At 38.4% G+C, this 18,119-nt stretch overlaps 1 protein-coding gene across 2 annotated transcripts in view; it reads left to right on the top strand.

Annotated features, from left to right (window-relative positions):
* Positions 1 to 18,119, top strand: part of PBRM1 (polybromo 1) — a 51,674-nt gene that overhangs the window by 25,548 nt on the left and 8,007 nt on the right. Inside the window, exons 15-24 of one of the 2 annotated variants that reach the window (XM_009995811.1) lie at positions 1,071 to 1,713; positions 2,500 to 2,711; positions 3,789 to 3,974; positions 5,093 to 5,250; positions 6,058 to 6,324; positions 7,697 to 7,842; positions 8,152 to 8,309; positions 8,936 to 9,119; positions 10,627 to 10,837; positions 13,472 to 13,673. In XM_009995811.1, the coding sequence (XP_009994113.1) occupies positions 1,071 to 1,713; positions 2,500 to 2,711; positions 3,789 to 3,974; positions 5,093 to 5,250; positions 6,058 to 6,324; positions 7,697 to 7,842; positions 8,152 to 8,309; positions 8,936 to 9,119; positions 10,627 to 10,837; positions 13,472 to 13,673 (2,367 nt within the window). Of the gene's footprint in view, positions 1 to 1,070; positions 1,714 to 2,499; positions 2,712 to 3,788; positions 3,983 to 5,092; positions 5,251 to 6,057; positions 6,325 to 7,696; positions 7,843 to 8,151; positions 8,310 to 8,935; positions 9,120 to 10,626; positions 10,838 to 13,469; positions 13,674 to 18,119 lie in introns of both variants that reach the window. The other variant, XM_009995812.1, reaches the window with a different exon arrangement.

The following is an 18,119-nucleotide window of genomic DNA, read 5'->3' as shown; positions in this document are numbered from 1 at the left end:
AGTTATTGCATATAGCATTGAACTTAGAATGCAGAAAGAAAACTTAGGAATGTTTGGAATGACTGGTGTTGAGTTATGTTATCCAAATGTTAGGTGCTGTATTTTGTGCTCAGTAACAATTAACACATCTAATGTGCACTGACAAGTAAGGTCTTTCTGAAACTGAGAAAAGCTTTTAATTTCCCTGGTCAAATGTCTGGGGTTTCCACAGAATGATACAAGAAATGTGAGCTTTATTTGGAAAATTATTGAAAGCCATGAAAAACATAGAAGTGAAATTTCCAACAATGTCTGTTCCTAGAGCTGTTGCCTTTACAAACTAAATTTGCTACCACTCAGATTTATGGCCTTTTAATAGGTGTTCAGAATTTAGCAAACTGAGATGGATAAAATTGCACAGCAAGGCTTAGAGAAAATAACTGCATACAGCCTTCTTGAAAATAGAAATGTGGGGCCTTTAGGTGAGGTACAGGCAGTAGAGAATGCACAGAGACTCTGTATTACAGTAACTGAAATTCTGAATTAACCAAAAAGCTAATCTGATTGAAAATGCCACGGGAGGCCTTATTTTGCATTTTACCTGTAATAATCCCCTCTGATTTGTTATAGACCTGTCACAAAGGAATGTGATAATATTTATAATGTGTAATAGCAAAACCCCATCATGGCTCGAATTTTAACAACTGAAGAGAGAAATCCATGTAGAGCTAGTAAGACCAGATTGAATTTGGAAGATTTATTAATAACATTAAATAGGAAAAGATGTTTTCCATGTTTAAGTCTGAAGAGGAAAATTGGCTTCATCCTGGCTCAAACCGGGCAATGGTGGACCATATAGGAACATACATGATTCTGTGTTTGCCAGAAATTATACTGTAAAAAAATATCTTCATACATTTATGAAAAAGAATCAAAGTGCAGCTTGGAATGGGCTCCATGTTGTGAGTCTTCTGATTATACCATAAAGTCGCTCTTCAGTAAGCAATTCTCCAATGGAAAGGAGATGGATGAAGTGTGCAAGCTCTGCTTTTGCAATTACCTTTTTTTTATTTTTTCCTTTGTCTGCTTAGGTAGAAAAAGTGGCATTTCTCCTAAAAAATCAAAGTACATGACTCCAATGCAACAGAAGCTGAACGAGGTGTATGAAGCAGTGAAGAATTACACGGATAAGCGAGGCAGGCGCCTGAGCGCCATCTTCCTGAGGCTGCCGTCTCGCTCCGAGCTTCCTGACTACTATGTGACCATTAAAAAGCCCGTTGACATGGAAAAGATCAGAAGTCATATGATGGCAAATAAATACCAGGATATTGATTCCATGGTAGAGGATTTTGTAATGATGTTCAATAATGCTTGTACATATAACGAGCCAGAATCTTTAATTTATAAAGATGCTCTGGTCCTGCATAAAGTTTTGCTTGAAACTCGGAGAGAAATAGAAGGAGATGAGGATTCTCATGTGCCCAATGTCACTTTGCTAATTCAGGAACTTATCCATAACCTTTTTGTATCTGTTATGAGTCACCAGGATGATGAGGGCAGATGTTACAGTGACTCTTTAGCAGAGATTCCTGCTATTGATCCCAGCTTCCCAAATAAACCTCCTCTGACTTTTGATATTATCCGAAAAAATGTTGAAAATAATCGCTATAGAAGACTGGACTTGTTCCAGGAGAATATGTTTGAGGTGCTGGAGAGGGCAAGGAGAATGAACAGGTGAGTGAAGCCTTATTTTTCAGGTATACATTGTCTTCTTACATGTGTTTTGCATGTTAACATTAGGCGAAGGCTGAAGATTTTTTGAGGTGTTTACTTGATAAGAGTGTTCAAAAAACTAAATCTAAAAGCTCTACCAGGTCCTCAATGAAATATTTAGAAATATTTAGAAACATGGAAAAAGTAAAGTTTCTTTCATGAGATAATTTTGATGTTAAGGTTTCCGTCTTGAGGTGATTTTGATGTTAATCTTCAAAGGCACACCTCGTGAAAACCAGGTTTATGCTGACTTTCAGATTGAAAAACCAAAGAGCAGGAGCTGTTTGCTGACTGCTTGACTAGTGGATTAGTCTTTTGAGCAGTGACAGTTGCATGAGTTATGGAAATATTGTGCAAAACTGAACACTCACCGCTTCTTCAGTGTTTTACTAAAATTAGGTAGAGTACTTGGGGATGTACAGGTGAGATCTTGACTCTGAAGGAGAGGAGGTAAAACATGATATTAAAACTTAAGTCTTCATAAGTTAAAAGATTGTAGAGGTCCAGGGACGAGTGATTTTAGTTGCAACTAGTTACATTTGATTTTTCTGGTATTTCAGGACTGATGTATATAAAAAACAACTTGCCAGTGGCTGCTGCTGCTTGTTACGAGTAAGCACAGAAATCTATTGGTAGAGTGAAAGTTCAGTTTGATCACAAGTGTGGCAATTGATGAGGGTGTGTTCAGGATCCTTTTTGACTGTGCACAAACTGTGTTTCTGCCCCATTGTATGTATTTTTGCACAGGACTGATTCAGAGATTTACGAGGATGCAGTGGAACTTCAGCAGTTCTTTATTAAAATTCGAGATGAACTTTGTAAGAACGGAGAGATTCTTCTGTCACCTGCTCTCAGCTATACCACCAAGCATCTTCACAATGATGTAGAAAAGGAAAAGAAGGAAAAGCTGCCCAAAGAAATAGAAGAGGATAAGCTCAAAAGAGAGGAGGAGAAGAGAGGTAGCTACTTTCTTTTCATTAATTCTAAGTGTATTAATTGAGAAATATACCTATGCATACGATGTATGCTCTGTTGTTGCTGCAGCTTCTCCTACTCAAAAGACATTAATAATCTGAATGTCCAACAAGGGTCTTGTATTTTAAAGTTATGAAGTATTTGTTTTATTTTGATGCTTATCAGCTACAGCAGATGGCTTTAAGAAAGAGATGTAGGTAGATACTAACCTTATATAAACACTTTTATTAGGACACACTGCAGAACCAGTAGTCTTACTTAGAGGTTATTATAAAAGAAAACAATAGGGTTTTTATTACAGCTTTCTGAGATACATATCTATAAAAAATAATAAACTTAGTGCTGACATCTCATGTCAACCTTTTAGTTGTTTCCTTTTTGATACTGTTTTTTTGATGCACTGGTGGTGTTGTCTGTGATCATGCTTTTAACACTGCTAAAGAAATGGTCTTTAAGTGAGCCTTTCACCTTCCTTTCTTACTGTTGAGTGTGAAGAGGAATGGGCTTCCACTGTTTTGTAAAGCAAGAGACCTACTGTGAAGGTTCTCTGTGTTTCACAGTACATGGCTGCTGCTGTCCATATAATTATTGTGGAGTATGTCTAGGGAATGAATAAAGCTTTCTAATTGCTTCTTTCTACAGATGGGAGCAGAGCTCTTTGTCCTTGAATTATGTTTGTAACATGGTTTATCTTCCCATATAACACTAATGTCAGGAGCAGTAAAGCCTGGTTGTTTCAACCAGGCTTAGTATTATAAAGGGGCAACAGCTGTGGTGCTGTTTTTCTGTCTTCCTTTGAGAGCTAAAAACACCAAAGAGAGCAAAGCATGCCTTTCTGAAGGCTTCTGAGCTCTGTGCTATGATTGAGTTCCTGTTCACTCACTGGGAGGACTCAATAAAACACACTTAAACCCTTCATGCTGGGTTAGTGACAGGGGGACACATCAGGTGTTGTATGGCACTTCTGCACTCCACAGAGGCTGAGGACATTCTTGTTAGCAATCTTGGCTAACAGGGAAATGTGGCATTACTAACATTTATTTTTCCCTTCCTGAAATAAGAAGCTGAAAAGAGTGAAGATTCATCTGGATCATCTGGGCTGTCAAGCTTGCATCGGACCTACAGCCAGGATTGCAGCTTCAAGAACAGCATGTACCATGTAGGAGATTATGTGTATGTGGAGCCTGCTGAAGCCAACTTGCAACCTCACATAGTCTGTATTGAGAGGCTGTGGGAAGATTCAGCTGGTAAGGATGTCTTTGCTATAGGAAAACAATACGGTGATTTTAATTGTTTTTTAAAATCATGGGATGAGTGGGCTAAAAGGACAGATTAAAAAGACCATGACTCGTAAATTTGGAGAGGAGAAATGTAAGGCAGGTTGTAATTAAGGTTTACAGAATCACTAAGTTGATAGATAAGGTGAATACAGAAATGCTGTTCAACAAATCCAGCAGTGCTAGAGTACTAGAGAGGGCACTCACTAACACTAATAAATAGGATTAAAGCAAGTGAAAGTGTTTGGCTTTTTAGTGCCATGGGTATTGAGCCTCCTGGCTTCCCCAGAAGCTTGTGGAGGCAGATTATGTCAACAGCTTCAAAAATCACTGAGAGAAGTCCATGTGCCCCAAATCTAAACCAAGTAATGTAGAGAATAACCAGCAAATAATAGGCAGGTTAAGAGAATAGTTCTTTTAGCACTCCTAATGCAATGACTGTAGGAGGAGTGGAATGAGTTACAGAGTGGCCAAGATCAAATGTGTTTCCCTGATAGCCTGTCCTACTCACTCAGTTGGATGCAATGTATTTGGGCAGATGGACCATGGGCCAGTTGGATATTTCTTGTGTTGGTTTGTCTGTGACAGAGAAAGGGAATGACACTTTTTATTCTGGTTCAGACTACCAGATACATATTTTCTTTATTCAGAAACATAGTACATATTTGTAACTTCTTTGTAAATCATTGTTAACAGTTAGAATTTGTCACATGCTTTAAAAACATATAATCAGTTGCCCAAGATGCTCCAAATAATCAGGTGATTGTTTTGTAGACTTTGAAGCCATTTCAAGGCCTGAAAGTCAAGATATATAAATAAGAACTGATTGCTGTTTTATTTTGTTGAGTCAGGTTTTATTGCAGAAAAAACAATTGTCAGGCTTTTTAAGCAACTTAGTTTTCCTTACCTGAAACACTTAAAGAATCATGTTTTCACTTTACTCTCAGTATAAATGACTATGTGGCTATTTGATTAATCAGTCTATAGTTGTTTCTTCTTGTTCATGCAGTGAAAAATATGCCATTTTACACTTTTTATCTTTCTTTCTCCATTCTCTTTTTTGTTTGTTGGGTTTTTTATCTTCAAAGGAGAGAAATGGCTCTATGGCTGTTGGTTTTATCGACCAAATGAAACATTTCATCTTGCAACACGAAAATTCTTGGAGAAAGAAGTTTTTAAAAGTGACTATTACAATAAAGTTCCTGTTAACAAAATTTTAGGCAAATGTGTGGTCATGTTTGTCAAGGTGAGAGACTATTTAGACTAATTTGTTGAGCAAATATGTTCTCTGCTATTTTCTTGAAGAGCTGTAGGCATTCTAAAAGACATTCTACTAATCCTTAAATAAAATATGACTTGCTTCTGTGTACTGTTTGTATTCTTTGTTTCCCAATGCTGGTTGATTTGTAGAATCATGCTTATTAGATAATGAGCTAAATGTTTTTTCAAAGCATGTAGCAGAGAAATTGCAGATAACTTCTTAAAGGTTCCCATAAAAGCATGTGAATTTAGGTTTAATACAGAAGGACACTTGATTGGCTTGGTGAGAGGGTGAAGTCTTTTGTTTCTGACTCAAGTTTGATTCCACATCGTCCTTGTTCTGAGGTCTTTTGGCTTATTGACAGCATTGTCTCAGCCAGTTTTTTTGAAAGAAGTGTGTTTGTGTGGAACAAAATGCTACAGCTGCCCAAAATATTTGTGGTCGGTCCTCTTTCCAAATCAAAGGTCAGATCTTGTAAAGGTGGCTTTAGGCTGCAAATTGGTGCTTTTCATGGTCTGTTTTAGTAAACAAACAAACCCTTATTTTTCTCATGTGGTAATCTGTACTGAATTTACTCTAAGTGTGGGATTTGTTGTTGTTTGCTTTTAATTTTTAATACAACTTGGATGTGAAATTGGAAGAAAATAACTGCAGAAAGGCTTTATTAGTCTAGAGCTGTTTCTGAGAGAAACATATTCAAAAAACAGGAAGCATGAGAGGGAGTTCACTGTGTGTCTGTGTGATGTGCATGTGTGTTGCTGAAATATTTAACATTTTTTCTTCATTTTGCAGGAATATTTTAAATTGTGTCCTGAAAACTTCAGAGATGAGGATGTCTATGTCTGCGAGTCACGTTACTCTGCAAAGACAAAATCTTTTAAAAAGATTAAACTGTGGACTATGCCTGTAAGCTCTGTAAGGTTTGTCCCACGAGATGTGCCTCTGCCTGTGGTCCGTGTTGCTTCTGTGTTTGCTAATACAGACAAAGTAGATGAGGAGAAACACACTGAAACACTGGAGGACAGTAAGGTGGGAGAAAGTATCCTTCATCTTGAAAAGGTATGTGACAAGTGGAACATCAATTATGGTTGACAGAATGACAAAATGTGAGCCCTCATGACCTCAGTTTCATCGCATCCAGACACAATGAAATATAAATAAATGTTTATTTTACAAATTATGTTACAGACGTTTGTAAATAAATACAAACAAAGCATTAATAAACTAAACTGAAGATAAATTGTATACATATTGTGTACATATTTGTACATATTCTGTACAAATTGTGTACTAGATTCTACAACTGTTGTCATGTGATCATGTGGAGCGACTGGGCTTTTTTTTACCACTCCAGAGAAGAAAATTATACTTCTACTTTAAATTTCCTTTAAGCCTAAAGAATCAGTAGAACTAGAAGTCTAATGGCAACGCAGAAATGCTTCGTTATGTAGTATTATTAGTTAAAAAAATGAGTAGCTGGGCAGCAGTAAGCAATACATAATATTCTGTTGTTTGTGACCTACTTATAGTTGATAACTGAATGTTTTGTTGTTGAAATGCATAAAAATATTTCTGTCCAAGATACTGCGTAAAATGGTTTATTGTATTTAAAGTCAGAAAAGAAATACGTTTAAACAAATGTATTAAATCAATTAAATTGAATTGAATTTCTCTAAAATAAATTTAGAGACAAAAAAATAAATTTAGTCATAAAAGAAATCCACTTTACATTGAGTTCTTGAATAAAAGGTGTTGCACATTCGTTGTCAGCTTTCATCTGACACTTAGTTTTGTATTTATTCACATGATGACAAAATAAGAAATTATTTCTATGGAGAAAATGAGAACTTGTGTCACCCTTTCCTTCCATACCTGGGGTTTGTATGTTTTCATTGGCTTTCTCAGCTTCTAGACTAAAAGGACAAATGAGGTACAATATGAGTTTTGATTTAAAATTAAGAAATTAAATAGGGCAAATGGTAGAAATTGGCAAGCAGTACATGAAGTGTTCATATCACTGTGTATGAGAGTTGAATAATTAAATTTCTGTATATGCTAGCTTGCCCATAGACTCAGCTCCTGCCTCTTAAGCATGTTACTGTGCTTTAAAACAAACCGTCAAAATAAGCTGATAGGGCTTGGCTTGGCCAGTTGACTTGGAACACAAAAGGACCTGTATATTACTGTTCTGCCAAAATTACTGTTTTGTGAATTAGGGAAGTTTGCAACATACATGGAGGGTATCTTTGGCTTTGCTGTTTCATTTTTTAATTTCAAGACCCCTCACTTTTGCATGTACATCTCTTTAGTACGTGCTTATTATTTGTAACGTAAAGATAGAGCAAAGTCTTTTACTTGCATCTGGCATGTTTTTATTTTCATGTTTGGTTTTCCTTCTTCCATAAATTTCTAAATGCATATTCTTCTGCAGGACAAAGAAGATGTCCCAGTAGAAATGTCCAATGGAGAACCTGGTTGCCATTACTTTGAGCAGCTCTGCTACAATGATATGTGGCTTAAGGTTGGGGACTGTGTCTTCATAAAATCACATGGGTTAGTGCGACCTCGAGTGGGAAGGTAGGTGCAACTTCTTTACTTTTGTCTATAAAAATCACTTGGACAAAAGACAATCTCGTTGCAAAAAGTATAAAAGAGAGTGGGGAAAAAAAATCTCCTGCAGGAAAATTGTAAATGTTACAACCCTAATAGATTGAGGGAGAAGTTTAGCTGCCTAATTAAAAGGTGTTAAAGTTGTACAGTTGGATTAGGGTGTTCTTCTGTACTTGTTTTTTAGTGACAGTCTTCATGAACAACCCCATGGGTTCAACTGTGTCATTTAGGAGGAGTGACCTTTCATTGATGTCAGTGGTTTGGTTTTCTTTCCAGAATTGAAAAGATGTGGGTGCGAGATGGAGCTGCGTATTTCTTTGGGCCAATCTTTATACATCCTGAAGAAACTGAACATGAACCAACTAAAATGTTCTACAAGAAGGAAGTGTTTCTAAGTAACTTAGAGGAGACCTGTCCTATGACATGCATTTTGGGTAATTATTAGCAACTTCAGATCCCATGGACACTGTTTCTTTTTCTATGCAATCTGAAGTGATCTATAGCTATGTGTAGGCTGGATTTCAAGTATGGGTCTTTTTCTGTATTAAGCGGATGAGGAGAGATATTCAAGTCCATTTCTTATATGCATTCCTGGTTTTGGGACCTGTAGTGAGAATTTTCACTATAAGGAAGCTTGTTATATGTATAATATTAAAATGAACATTGTCTGCAGCCAGAAACAGAAAACTCCATTGTTCTTGCTTATTACTGTAATTATTCAATATGTGTTACCTGGAAAGTAAGTCCAGAAGGAGGTTAAAATTTGGTTTGTTACATAAGATTGACAGTGTACTTTGTTTTGTGGTTGTGATGCTAAATATAATTAACTGACTAATATTCCCGGGGTTTTCTTGTTCTTTTTAAAAGAACAAGCTGCATGAAGTTCTTGTATGTTTCTCATGAGTGCCATTACTGCATGTGGATTATCAGTTGGTGTGTTTTCCATAGTTGTACCAAATACTGGGAATCATCCAGACTGGCAAAAACTTGAGTTTCCACACTTTCTGTAAAATGTCTGCAAGTGTGACTGCCTTCTTACCCAGCTCTTTCATTTCTGCAGGAAAGTGTGCTGTTCTGTCCTTCAAAGACTTCCTCTCCTGCAGACCAACAGAAATCTCTGAAAATGATGTTTTCCTTTGCGAGAGCCGCTACAATGAAAGCGACAAACAAATGAAGAAGTTTAAAGGGCTGAAGAGGTTTTCACTCTCCGCAAAAGTTGTAGATGATGAGATATACTATTTTAGGTAAAAATGTAGTGGGAATGTGGGGGGGTCACCTGAGCAGCCTTCTGTATTGTGGTGGGATGACCTTGGCTGGCAGCTGAGCCCCCACCCAGCCGCCTGCTTGCTGCTCTGCAGCAGGATGGGGGAGAGAATTGGAAGGGCAAAAGGAAAAACAACTGCTGGGTCAGGATAAAGACAGTTTAATAAGTGAAGCAAAGCCATACATGCAAAGAAAACAAATAAGGAATTATCTCCTTTCCATGGGAAGGCAGATGTTCGGCTGTTTCCTGGAAGGCAGGACCTGAGCATGCATCGTAGTTATTGGAAAGACAAATGCCATAACCCTGAATATCTCCCCTTCCTCCTCCTTTTCTCCAGCTATTAATGCTGAGCACAATGTCATGTGGTATGGAATAGCCCTTTGGTCAGCTATCCTAGCTGTGTCCCCTCCCAGCTTCTTGCTCAACCCCAGTCTACTTCCTCAGGGGGCAGAGTGGGAAAAAGAAAAGGCTGGTACAATGTGCCAACACTGATTGGCCTTAACTACAAGATACAATAGGATATCAACACTGTTGTGGTCACAAATCCAAAGCACAGCACCATACAGGCTGCTGTGCAGAGAATGAACTCCCATCACAGCCAGTCCCAGTACCTATGTAAGTCACAGATGTAGGAGAACATGAATTTTGACTAATCACACTTTTCGGAAGAAGTCCAGATAGCATTAGTGTTTTCATGGTCTTAATACCAGTGGTTTTTTTTTTTCTTCTTCCTCTGACTTCAGTAAAAGTTACATTATCGGATTGGTATATTCTCTTTGATGTTGTTAAAGTACTGAAGTCCTCAGCATGGGTAGCAAATAGCTTTCTAGTTGATGACCATTGATACTAAGTTCTAACTTAAGTAAAATGTAAAATCTGAGGAATATATGATGTGTGGCTTTTTTTTTGCTTTATTTTTTCCCCTCTTAAAATAAATCCTTCTAACAAGTGACTGAAATGAAACTGCCCATGGACACCTGGGTCCTACAGGAAAGCTGTGGAGGGACTGTTTGCAATGGTATATAGTGACAGGATGAGGGACAATGGTCTTTTAACTAGAGCAGGGTAGATTTAGATTAGACATTAGGAAGAAGCTCTTTAACATGAGGGTGGTGAAACACTGGAACCAGGTTGACCAGAGAGGTTTTGAAAGCCCCATCCCTGGAGACATTCAAAGTCAGGCTTGACAGGGCTCTGAGCAACCTGATGTAGTTAAAGAGGTCACCTGCTCACTGCAGGGGCGTTGGACTAGAAGACCTTAAATGGTCCCTTCCAACCCAACACATTCTATGATTCTATGACACTGAATGATTTCTACTCAGTGTTCTGAAGGCAAGCACAGGCTCATCCTGAGTCACACTGTTGTTCCTGTGTTGTTCAGCAAGAAAGGAAGAAAAGTTGGTTTTCTCTTAAAAAAATATATGCTGTCTCCTCTGAAGTATTTGTATATTCTCATCTGCTTTTTGTCTTCCTCCTCCACCTTTCAGAAAACCCATAGTTCCTCAGAAGGAACCATCTCCACTACTGGAAAAGAAGATTCAGCAGCTAGAAGCAAAATTTGCTGAGTTGGAAGGAGGTGATGAGGACATGGAAGAGATGGGAGAAGAGGAAGGTGATATGACTGAAACACCTTCTATGCCTCAGCTTCAGACCCCATTAGCCAGTGAATTGGATATAATGCCTTATACTCCACCACAGGTAAGGATCTTCCATGAGAAACCTCAAACCTTTATATTCCACATTATTTCCCCAACACAAATAAGCAAGCAGTAACATTTTATCATCTACACAGGAGACATTTATACTTTAGTTTACTGGTCTATGGAATAACTATCAGAAATATTAGGTCTTACATAAAATAGAAAGTTGGGATCTAAGGATTTAAATGTAATTCTCAAATTACTTAACACATTTTTTCCCTTAACTTTTGAATAAAGGTAGCATTTTGAGTGTTACAGTTTTGCAATATTTTTTAAAAATACTGTGCATCATCCTCAAAGGAAAAAACCTCACTCTTTGATTATTGAGTAATCTGGAAATAAGAACTTGTTTAAAAAAATTGGAAGAACTGGGTGTACTGGAAGCTGTAATACTAATTTGCTGATAAATGGATAGGTAAATGAGGAATTGTGTGTTGTTATATGCTGCTTGAATGTGGCATGAGAGATTGGTGCTGCTGCAACTGGGGGACTTTGGACCCCCTTCCCTCTTGCCTGTGTCTCCTGAACAAACCCTGACATTCATGTAGCTGAATATTGAAGCATGGTGAGGAACTGCTTTCATTGGAAATCAACCTATCCAAAACCAGGTTTTTTGCAACTGGATTAAACCCATTATCTTTCTCATTACCACATCCAAGCTCATGCTAGCATTGAAGAGGCAATGGGAATGGCTTGCTGGGAACAGGAGGGAATTTCAGACATTTTCAGATCCAGCAATTTGGATTTCTGCTGCATTACATTGACTGTGAGGTGACAGCCTCGTTGGTAGTTGAGGAAAGGATGTGACCTCTGGATAGAATTGACTGTCTTTGGATGTCATGAAAAGGAGTTGATGAAATTGAAAGCTTTAGCTGTTTTAGATGCTGATTTGTGCTGTGTGGGCAAACCACCAAGTACATTTGCCTGTGCAAGGTTGTTTCTCTGCTCTTATTTTAATGTGCTGGATTTCATAAGTCACATAAAAACTGGCAGAGTGTTAGATAGAAAGCATGTTATCAGCATCATCCAACTAATGTAATACTATTACTATTTTTAAGCATTTGACATTAAAGTACAATAACAGAATTTTTAAGCTTCTTTCCTCCTGATAACATATAAGTTCTTACTACACCTAAAGATAAAAGGAGACAAGACAAGTGAATACGTGGTATTGTTGGGCTTGACAAATAGGTGGATGATGCTCTCCTGCTGCAGTTTGCTGTGATTCAAATTAAAATATGTGGAACTTCATTTTTTGCTTTAGCAATATGGCTGAGAAAAGGCATAGAAGGGGGATCCTGGTTTATTTCTTCTCTTACACACCTAAAACTGAATATGCACTTATCTGACTCAGATGGAAAGGTTTTGTTCATTAAAAAGTTGATGCATTGGAGATGTAAAAGAATAGAAAATACAGGAACTAAATGCCTTGCTTAAATTGATGGTCAAGACTTTTTAAGTGTCTTGGTATTGCTGAAGCTTTGTTTTTAGCTGAGAGGAGAGTGTTGAACTGCAGGGCTGAAAGTGGCAAGTAGGAGGAGTTAGTAATATGACCAGAACTTCAGGACAAAACCAAAACAGCTGCCTATATTTTCCCAGGTATTTGTAAACAATTACACTTTTCAAGATGTGAGAAATTTGTGATGTTCAGGATATGGGAAGGGCCTTTTGAGTGTTTTGGTGTGGTGACACAGTGATCAGAGCCTTGTTGATCAGAGTACAGATCTGTTATGGTCTCCTGTGACAAATAGAAGTGAGAGGAGCCTTCAAAAAGGGGGTTCCTGGTGTGGTATCTCAGTAGTTGTCAGAATAGATTAGATTTTTGATGGCTGGAAACATCAAGGAGCTCTCATCAGGAGCATCCATGGTGGAAAAAACAAAGGAGCAGAATTTTTGTTACCAATCAACATGTAGAACACGATGCGACCCTGTTGTGCTGCTGGACTTTGGCTTTTGCAGGGAGAAATGGCTACTTATGTAATGGGAGGTCAACACTAGAGAGAAAGAAAAGTCTGGCAGGCAAAATAGAGAGCACTTAGGGATGACAAGAGTTGAAAGTTGGAGCCCAGGAGAGCAGAGGTTGCAAAGGCCCAGGAATAAGTGGGGAAGCATTTCCCTAATATGTGCAATGACAAATAAAATGTTACATTCAACTTGTATTGGCAATATTTCTGAACAGGATAATGGATGAAATCTCTTACACAATTACTTTTATTCTCTTCTGGCCTTTCAAATAGACACTTATTTGCTGCTCAGCCTTTCTTAGTCCTCTCATTCAGTTTGGAATGATTTCAGCTAATAATATGCATTCAGTGTTGTCTTACTGAGAGTTTTTTGAAGCCTCTGTTATAAAGGTGGCAATATGTCTGGAAGGGTTAAAAAGCATCAGAACATTGCAGGTTGTTTTTTTTTTCCCTGTGTAAATTTCCTAAGTGTGTGTGTATGCTCTTGTCATGCATCAGTAGGAGATAGAGTCTCTCTTTAAGGGCTGTAAGGTTGGATGGTCCTTGTGCAAGTATGTTCAAGAGAAGTGCAGGAATATTTTAAAATACTGTTTCTTACAGCTTTGAATGTTGTACGTCAAGAAGCTTCTCTTTTGTACACTTGTGGTCATAACTGCTTTTTCTCACAGTCCACTCCCAAGTCTGTTAAGGGCAGCACCAAGAAGGAGGGATCAAAAAGGAAGATCAACATGAGTGGGTACATCTTATTTAGCAGTGAGATGAGAGCTGTGATTAAAGCTCAGCACCCAGACTACTCCTTTGGAGAGCTCAGCAGGCTTGTAGGAACTGAATGGAGAAACTTGGAAGCAACAAAGAAAGCTGAATATGAAGGTAAATAAAAACTAACATGCTAAAGTCCTTTCTGCTTTTTTTCTTTCTCAATGCTTTCATTACTGTTACTCAGATGACAGGTTTTATAAAAGAAGATATTTATGTGTGTATTCTGGATGTACCCTAAAGAGAAGTTCATATTGAGAGATGACTGAAGAGGAGCAAAGAGCATGTTTAAGTTAGGTAGTGCAAAACTGGTAATTTAAACATCTTTGCCACAATTAACCAAATGAACAAAGACCAAGAAAATGGGGACACATTAGAAGTAAGGGAGCATGAAGACCCTGGGCTTGAAAAATGGTTTGTGACAGTTTCCTTAAAGGAGGACTGGGGGGAAATTTGGACAAGAAGCTCTCCAGAGCTGTAGCAGCAGGTAAGAAGACTTACAGTGGAGTGGGATAAAGTTACTTGATTAAGAGTAAACTAGAGTCCTAAAAAGCTTTGGTGGAATACAATTGAGAATGCAGAATCTGCTGTGATACTGTAAATATGACCTATTGTTCAGTCTCAGTATTAATCCACTGTTGTAACTGATTACTTCGAGAGATCTAATATCCTGAAGTAAGCCTATTAATATTTCATAGGCATGAGATACTTCAGACCTTTCTTTCTTTCTTTCTGTCTTTCTTTATTTCCTACTGGTATTGGTCATTGTGTTTCAACTTTATTTTATTAAAATATAATACAATTGATCTTTAACAGCAGGCCCTTACCCAAGCCAATATGTTGGCTTAACATCCACAATTACATCCAGTTAATAATGTGTCAACACTTCCCATATAAAACCCATTTGTATTTAAGCAACCATTGCAATTTTATTGGAAGAAAACAATACTTTAGATTTCTTGGAAATGCTACGTGAAAAGTTTCAATACCCAAGAAAGTTACTGCCCAATAAAGTTATAACTAGTTTTTTTTAAAATGAGATTTGGTAGGTTTTCTGCATGCTTATAACTTAAAGGCAGCTTTGATCTTCAAACCAGAAGCCTGCATGCTGTGACTTTCCACCCTCAGCTGCCTCAGTCCTTTCTGAATTTACAGTTGTACCTCTTTGCAACCCTGGAGAATAATGTTACACCACTTGACTATTTGCAAATGCTGTGAAGGGAAATGGTAATGCTTTTTCTTTGTGAAAGTACTATGGCCTTCCTTTTTTCCTCTGGTAGTCTCCTTTTACACCCTTCTAGTTGCACGTGGTATCTTTTTATTGACAGATCCCTCCTTACAGCCTAACTCTTAAGCAGTAGGTTGGTTGGCATGTCATCACTTCCTAGCTTAGTGCAGCTTGATGTCTTGCACTTCTGCAGGAAGGCATAGCTGTAATGTAATGGTAGCAACAGTGTCTGGCCACTGTGTTAATGATTGCCTACATGCTTCCATTTTAATCCTCTTTCTCTACATTTTCCAAAGCTTTTGAGTTTTGGCCTGCAGTTTCTCTGGCGTGGTGTCTGCGCAGAGCAAAACCTACTTCTGTTTGGTTTTGAAGGATTGGGATGGGGTTATGAAGCGTCCAAATTGTGTTTGCTTACCATGTGTGAAAGAGAAACTCCTCTCCTTCCACTGTGACAAGTCAAAATTCACATGCTCCCTAGTGCGGACATGCACCAGGGAACAGGGAACAGGCATGGTTCATTTCAGTGAAAAAGTGCCTTTCCATGTTCTGGTGAAAATTAGTTTGCATTTGAGATCCATTTTGACCCACTGAAAATGTCATTTGGTATATGTGCAGGATAATAGTTGTTTTTATAGCAATAGTTGACCAAGGAACAGGCTGCATTGGAAATGACTGCATGGCAAACAGCACTGTGGAAACCCCTCAAAATATAATAGAATAATGCATGGGACTGACATGAAGGCCTCTTTTAAGGTAAAGCTCTGTTCAAAGCAGAATGTCTCTTGAGATGTATTGGAAATGTCTGAATGATCTCAAGTCCTGGCCTAAACAATTTGGATTTAGTGTTGAAGGTGCATTAGGGTGAATGCTCAAGGCTGAACTTCTAGACAACTGCTACAGTTCCCCTTGGCAGCACTTTCAGCTGTTAGTTCTATGGCAGTCATGGATAGAGACTAGGTAGAACCTCAAGTACTGTCCTTTTTCAAAGGTCCTTCTTCAGTGCTTAGCACTCTGAAGTCTGATAAAACTGAACACTTTACCGTAATTTCTCGATCATCACAGCATCTTCAGAACTTTTGCTTTTATCTGACCATTTTCTTTTAGTTGGCCAAAAGTAGGTGGGAGTCGGAACCATCTTTTCCCCAGACACTTGCTCTGCTCTGAAGAGAATTATCTCATTTTTCTACTTCAGGATCTACCTTTAAATGTCTTCTGTATTTTGTTCTTAATCACATATGAGTTGCCTGTAGGAAATTCAGGAGTTTCTGTGCGTCGTCATCGCTTCCCGAAATGAGAGAAGTGAAAAGAAGGAGGGACATGCCTTTGGAAATGAAACTGGTCTTTCAGTGTATTGAAGTAGTGCTAGAAGCTGCACAAACAAGGTTCTACAGGAGGCAAATGCATGATAGACGTTTGAAGTCGTACACTAGAGAAAATCAGTAATGTTGGCAGGATGCATAACTTAATCTCCTTGATGAACTTCTTCTTGTGATTGCTGTTTTGGTGGCAGTTTTCATCTTTCACCAACTGCAAGAGACCTTCTAACCCTGCATTCAGTGTTATTAAAATTTGCTGGAGGTGTATGCTGCATTCATTTATTCTTTGTTGTTCCTCATTGTGTCAGTCAGATAACAACGTTCAGAGTAAACAAATCAGCAACTTGCATGTCCCCAAAGCACCTTGAGTGTGCGTTCAGTTTATCTCCTCTGTTTGCTTGGGTTGTTGTTTTGGTTTTGTTTTTCTTTCTTCTTCCCATGACCTTTTGCCCCTCCCTTAATATCAAATTGTCCTCTGGTCAGATTCCCCTGCAGTAGACCTTTTGTTCTTGCAGTCACAGTGAGAAACTTGATTGAGATAATGACCAGATTCATCGTACAAAGGACACACATGACCTCCAGTGAGCAGCACAATGTGAGTTAGACATCTTCAGCCAAAAAAAAAATTAAAAAGAAAGAAATAATAGCTCAAAGGGGATAAGAATGGGGAAAACAACAGAAGGAGGCAGAAAACAATATTTTTAATTCATCAAACTGCTGCTTGTTATGTTCCAAACACTAAGGACCTATCTACACTAGGGAAACTTTGCAAATGCTTCCCGACTTTGCTACCACTTTTCAGCTGCATCAGCAGTAGAATATATGGGGAGCCCAAGAACGAATGGGCCACTGGCTGGCACTGCTGTCTGCTGCTTTTATCTTACTTTAGGGCATAGTGCTTAACAATTCCAGCAGCAGCTGGTAGCAAATATACATGAGAGCTGCTGGCCTTGGCCGTAACTGGTTCAGCTGAGCCAGTGGTGTCAAAAGAGGGAATGTTTTGCCACGTTTTCCTAGCGTGGACTGTGCCTAGTGCTGGACTGCTGCTTCATGTTGGTAACACTGGTGTTATTATCAAATTTGTTCTTTGACTTTTTAAATTTTTATTTTATTATTTATTTTAATATTTTTTTAAAAAGAAAAAGATAACACTTTGTGGAATATTTTTCATTAAAGGTTCTCTAAAAGTCTTAGCTGCAGCCACATGAAATCAAATCATATGCTGTATAAAAAGATTCATCTGTTCTACTTTATATTTGACTAAACTATGCCAGTGTTTGACTAGTCCTTTTTAATGAACAGATAATATTTTGAAATTCTGGGTTACAAAACAGAACTGAAAATCTAAAATACTTTTACAGAGCGGGCAGCTAAAGTTGCTGAGCAGCAGGAGAGAGAGCGAGCAGCACAGCAGCAGAATTCCTCCCCCCGGGCAGGCACTCCTGTCGGGGCTCTTATGGGGGTGGTGCCGCCACCAACACCAATGGGAATGCTCAATCAGCAGTTGACACCCGTTGCAGGTAAAACGTAGGAGCTATGACCATTTTTTCCTCATCCACTATATCAACCCCCTTCATAACTCTGAACACTCTCTTGGGTCACTTTGTTCTTACAGAAGAAAAAGCTAAAAGTTCAGCTTCTTCAGTCTTTGGTCGTAATGAGTGTACATAACCACAGCAGTGGCCTGATAGTCCCACGTTACTTGCAGCACTAGTGAGTAGCCCGTTGGAAAGGCAGGAAAAAAGGGTTTTCCTTGTGCAGTATTTCTGTTCTGTTTGTGTGCAGTCATGTTTATTCACTCTGCTTTGCCTGCTGTGGCAGGAGGGGAGTGAGCTAAATACACTCTTGTAGTGCATGCAGCATCAGTGGAAGTGGTGAAGCAGGAGGCAGATTGTTTATTTATTTATTCTTGTTAGGAAGGTGAGAGGCAAACGGAATCCAAACCAGATTTTAGTCCCAAGCAAAAGCTTTACAGGATTGCTGGTTAGACACTGACAAACAGAGCAGACGAAGATC

This window comes from Chaetura pelagica, unplaced genomic scaffold (genome assembly GCF_000747805.2).
Source record: "Chaetura pelagica isolate M959 unplaced genomic scaffold, ChaPel_1.0 scaffold114, whole genome shotgun sequence".
Classification (NCBI taxonomy): Eukaryota; Metazoa; Chordata; class Aves; order Apodiformes; family Apodidae; genus Chaetura; species Chaetura pelagica.
This window is presented reverse-complemented; position numbering and strand designations above follow the sequence as displayed.